Raw genomic sequence first — 4213 nt, 5'->3', positions numbered from 1 at the left:
TTAAAATCAAACCAAATCAAATATGATCGAATTTATTTTTCCAACACCAAACCATAGTCGGGTTTTTTTTTCTCGGTTTGACTCAGATTATCGGGTTGATACGGTTTGTCGGTTTCATTTGTACACCCCTAATTTTCACGATTAGGGCCACTATCTTATTTTTATATTTTGGTTGTTTGACCTTTAAGTTGATAATCAAAGTTCAAACATTGAAAATAATCAGTAAAATGTGGCTCATGTCTTTTTCCAAATATTCCCACGTCTCAATAAATTAATGTACTATAGTTGCTTAGAGAACAAAGATCTCTCAATTTAGTGATTTAAATTATAATAATAATAATAATAATAATAATAATAATTATTTATTTATTTATTTATTTATGCAATTTTGACTTTGAAATTCATATCTTTTCACACGGCATAGGGCGGCGAAAGGAGTTGTCACCCGTGTTAAGACTTTGTCCATCATATTTCTTCTTACCCTCAAATACTTAATTATTTTTAAATTGATGAAAATTACTAATAGGTTAAAAAATAAACCAGAAGGTACATGATTTTGTAAAACATTCAACAATAGTAAATACGTTCCAAACTAAGATTCGCTATTTGGAATTTGCTATATGAATCATCACTATTTTTCATTTGAATCCATTTCATTCCATTATTTATAATTAGAGATTTAATATAAAACACTAGAGCCTCTGGACAATTTCCACTAAAATAGACAACAACTCATATAAACATACTCTCATAATTAAATCTTAAATCCAAAGTGTTGCTTTTGCTAGATCTACATGAAAATGTTAAATCAATCAATTTCGAAACATGTTTTAGTATAGTAATACAAGAACAATCTATCTATCTATCTATATATATAAAGTTGGGAAAAAGAAAAGTGATGTGGCATATCTCTTAGACTAGGATTCTTATTTATCTTTTTTCTCAATTTTTTGCCTTTTTTTTTTGTTTTTGTTTTTAATTTAATAAATTAGCCCAATAATGCATTTAGCTTTATACGTTACCTACTTTATTATGATCTTTAAACTACACTAATTGTAGGAATACTCATATTTATGTGTTATCTTAAAAGGTCCAATGGTCACCTTCTTAAAATACCACGCTGGATTTGTAACGTTAATAAAAAGTTGAAACGGAAAGGATAATTATAGTAGAGAAAGGTAATGAAAAGCAGTATAAATGTTAGCCATGGGAACACAAGATCTCAAGATAATTGAACGAACAAATTTTTTGCACGGATATAATAGTTCCAGATTGATCATTGTGAAAGGAGCTTAACAGCCTCAGGTAACGAATTCATCGGTATAGCTTTTTGAAGATATATATCACTTCCTAAATGATTTTTACAGTGAGCAAAATTTTGATTATCATAATTAATGAATTTTACAAACTTTTATATCAGGAAAAAAAAAGAAAAGAATACTACATGTGTGGATTGAATCTCATTTTTCCAAGGAACTTAATGAATCGAAGATCAGAAGCACTCATGATCACCTCTGAAAATATCTGTGAAGTCGCGTGACAGCGTGAGGATGGTGCCAAATGCTAAATGTTAGTTCTTTCTTCTACTCTTTTATTATCTATAAAGAGTGTAAATATTTAAATTGTATGAGGAGTTATTGAGGAACACGAGTAAGTTTGTGGAATTTATTTTGGAGTAGAAAATAGATTCAGCGTGATGAGAAAAAGAATTGGTGGTTGGGGGGAGACAAGTACACTGAACGGGAAAAAAATAAAGAAGAAATGGAAAGAAAAAGAAAAAACCTAAAAAATGAATAATAAACATAGAAAAAGAAAGGAATACTACATACGTTTTTTGTTTCACTTTTTGTCTGGGGTAACTTCTGCAAGTGGTATTAGGTTTTCAGGTAGTAAAATTAGTGTCTCTCACATTCATTGAACATTTTTATGTGAAGGTTATGTTCTTAATCAATTTGTGGTTTTATTTGTTAAGAATTAGAAGAAGTTTCAATGTTGATATAATAGGGCCATGACGCAGGAGAATCACTGGCCATTGCTAAATCTACGGCAATGAAAAAGAAAAGCAAATATCAAAGACCGATTAGTAGGATCCGATATTGAGAGGTTGATTGCGGAGAACTACAATGCACAACCAGTAAATTCGAACAAGCAATTTCATACTCACTTGAATAATATTTAAATAGTGAAGGAAGGCTGGGGGATTTCATTACCTTTTTTTCCTCAATATAATGTTTTGGAACAAATTCTCTCACCAATGTGTCCTTACTGCATAGATCTATGCTTGGTTAAAATTTCTAAACCTCCAAATTAAAATAGCAATTTGGTTGACATTCCAAAAGTGTGGCTTACCTTTTGGACCGTTCCTTGTAATTTACGTTAAATAAACCTCAAATGCTAAAACTTATTTAAGCAGTGTATCAACGACATCTTAACATAGGCGATTGAAGAGATTACAACCGCTGCGAGTTGATCGAGCTGTCTTCAAAGATAAAATATTATATTTGTGATAATAAACTTATAGAATTAATAATCATATGCTTTTAAATAAAACTTTTATTTATTCTATCTCAATTAATTAAATTCCCAAAACATCATTTATAAATTTACTATAACTGCGCGAAACGCGGACCAATTCACTAGTCAATTAATACCAAAAGTCAACAAAAAGAAAATTAAGAGCGGGTCATCGATCGACAACTCATCAAGTTTATCTTTAAAATTAAATTAGTATACTATGGTTGCTTCGAAGAACAAGTAGCTCATGTAATTGAGGCAAAAACTCTACTATAAATATCCCTATAAATCCAAATGAATTATCATACACATCACAACTTGGTTTCCTTAATCTCAATTCTTCAAAGCAATTAGAAAAATAATTAGACAAAAGACTATGGAGAAGTTAGCTCACGTGGTTGCTTTCTTGCTTCTTGCATCTCGTTAGTTCTTTTCCTAGCTACTCTTATTTTTATTTTTATTTCTTCACATGTATTTCTATTTATTGATAAAAAGGATAACTTATTTACATTATTCTTTGAACAGTCTTTCAACCTCTCATGTCTCAGTCCGATGGTTGCCCAGGTTTGGTTTTCACTCTTTTGTCTCCTGCTTCTTCCAATATTATTTTGCCTAGCTTCTTTTTTTTTATGAAGTTTATATATAATTGTGGAAAGGATATTATTGGAGCAACAGTAAATTATCTCCGTAAAACCTATAGGTTACGGGTACGAGTCGTAGAATCAGCCACTGATGCTTACATCATGGTAGACTGCCTCATCACACCCCTTGCGGTGTCGGCGCTTTCCCGGATCTTGCGTAAATGCGAGATAATTCGTGCACTGAACTGCCCTTTATTTTATGTATATAATTGTGCTTTTCATAAAAATATCTCTCTTTGTCTCTCATTATATGTAAATTATAGGAGTGAAAAAGGAGACATGGCCAGAACTTCTTGGGGTACCAGCCAAGTTAGCAAGGGAAACAATTCAAAGGGAAGAACCAACACTAACTAATGTTCAAACTGTACTGAATGGGAGATTTGTGACACAAGATTTTAGATGTGATCGAGTTCGTCTTTGGGTTAATGTGTTGGACTTTGTCGTACAAACTCCCCGGGTTGGTTGAGGGAAAAATATTTACCCGCATTAATTAAGAAAATAAATTCTAGCCATATGGTTAATGTCTTCATGTATTAATCCATTATTTGGTGATAAATAAATGTGGCTTTTACATGTTACTATCATCCTGCACATCATGATGTAAATTTCTGCATATTTTTATTTATTTATTTATTTATTTTAATCGCTCTATTTTATTCGAAGTAAAGTATTGAACAATTGAGAATTCCCCATATTCGGGGACAAGGGGCGGAACGACCTCTCAATCTACTTACTGCAGCCCAGGAAGAAAAAAGTCGTCTAGGCGTTCCCTGTTGCTCTGGTAATTAGTGAGTATTCATATACCGGCCTCAAATTATTTAGAATTGAGGCGCATATAGTTTGTTAAGCATAGTTATAGGTTTTTTTTCTTCTTTTCACCATCTTTTTACTACTTAGCCAAATGATGAAGATCCAATGGGCTCCATCATATTTCCAAAAGTTTCAAAGGCCCATGCCAAGAGATTCACACGAAGACCTAAAAGAACTCAAATTATACACAAAGAAGACATGCAATTAAGAGTAAAGGAGCCAAAGTATGAGTATAATTTAGTTAGGGC

The 4213-nt window shown here is 31.8% G+C and overlaps 1 protein-coding gene across 1 annotated transcript; it reads left to right on the top strand.

Moving 5' to 3' along the window:
* The first annotated feature begins 2788 nt into the window (after positions 1 to 2788).
* LOC107814132 (trypsin inhibitor 1) lies at positions 2789 to 3733 on the top strand. Its single transcript, XM_016639467.2, has 3 exons — positions 2789 to 2936; positions 3040 to 3078; positions 3419 to 3733. The coding sequence occupies exons 1-3, from the start codon at positions 2891 to 2893 to the stop codon at positions 3619 to 3621; spliced, it is 288 nt and encodes a 95-aa protein (XP_016494953.1). The 5' UTR covers positions 2789 to 2890; the 3' UTR covers positions 3622 to 3733.
* Positions 3734 to 4213: the final 480 nt, after the last annotated feature.

This window comes from Nicotiana tabacum, chromosome 24 (genome assembly GCF_000715075.1).
Source record: "Nicotiana tabacum cultivar K326 chromosome 24, ASM71507v2, whole genome shotgun sequence".
Classification (NCBI taxonomy): domain Eukaryota; kingdom Viridiplantae; phylum Streptophyta; class Magnoliopsida; order Solanales; family Solanaceae; genus Nicotiana; species Nicotiana tabacum.
The sequence above is the reverse complement of the archived record's forward strand: the minus strand, read 5'-3'. Positions and strand labels throughout refer to the sequence as shown.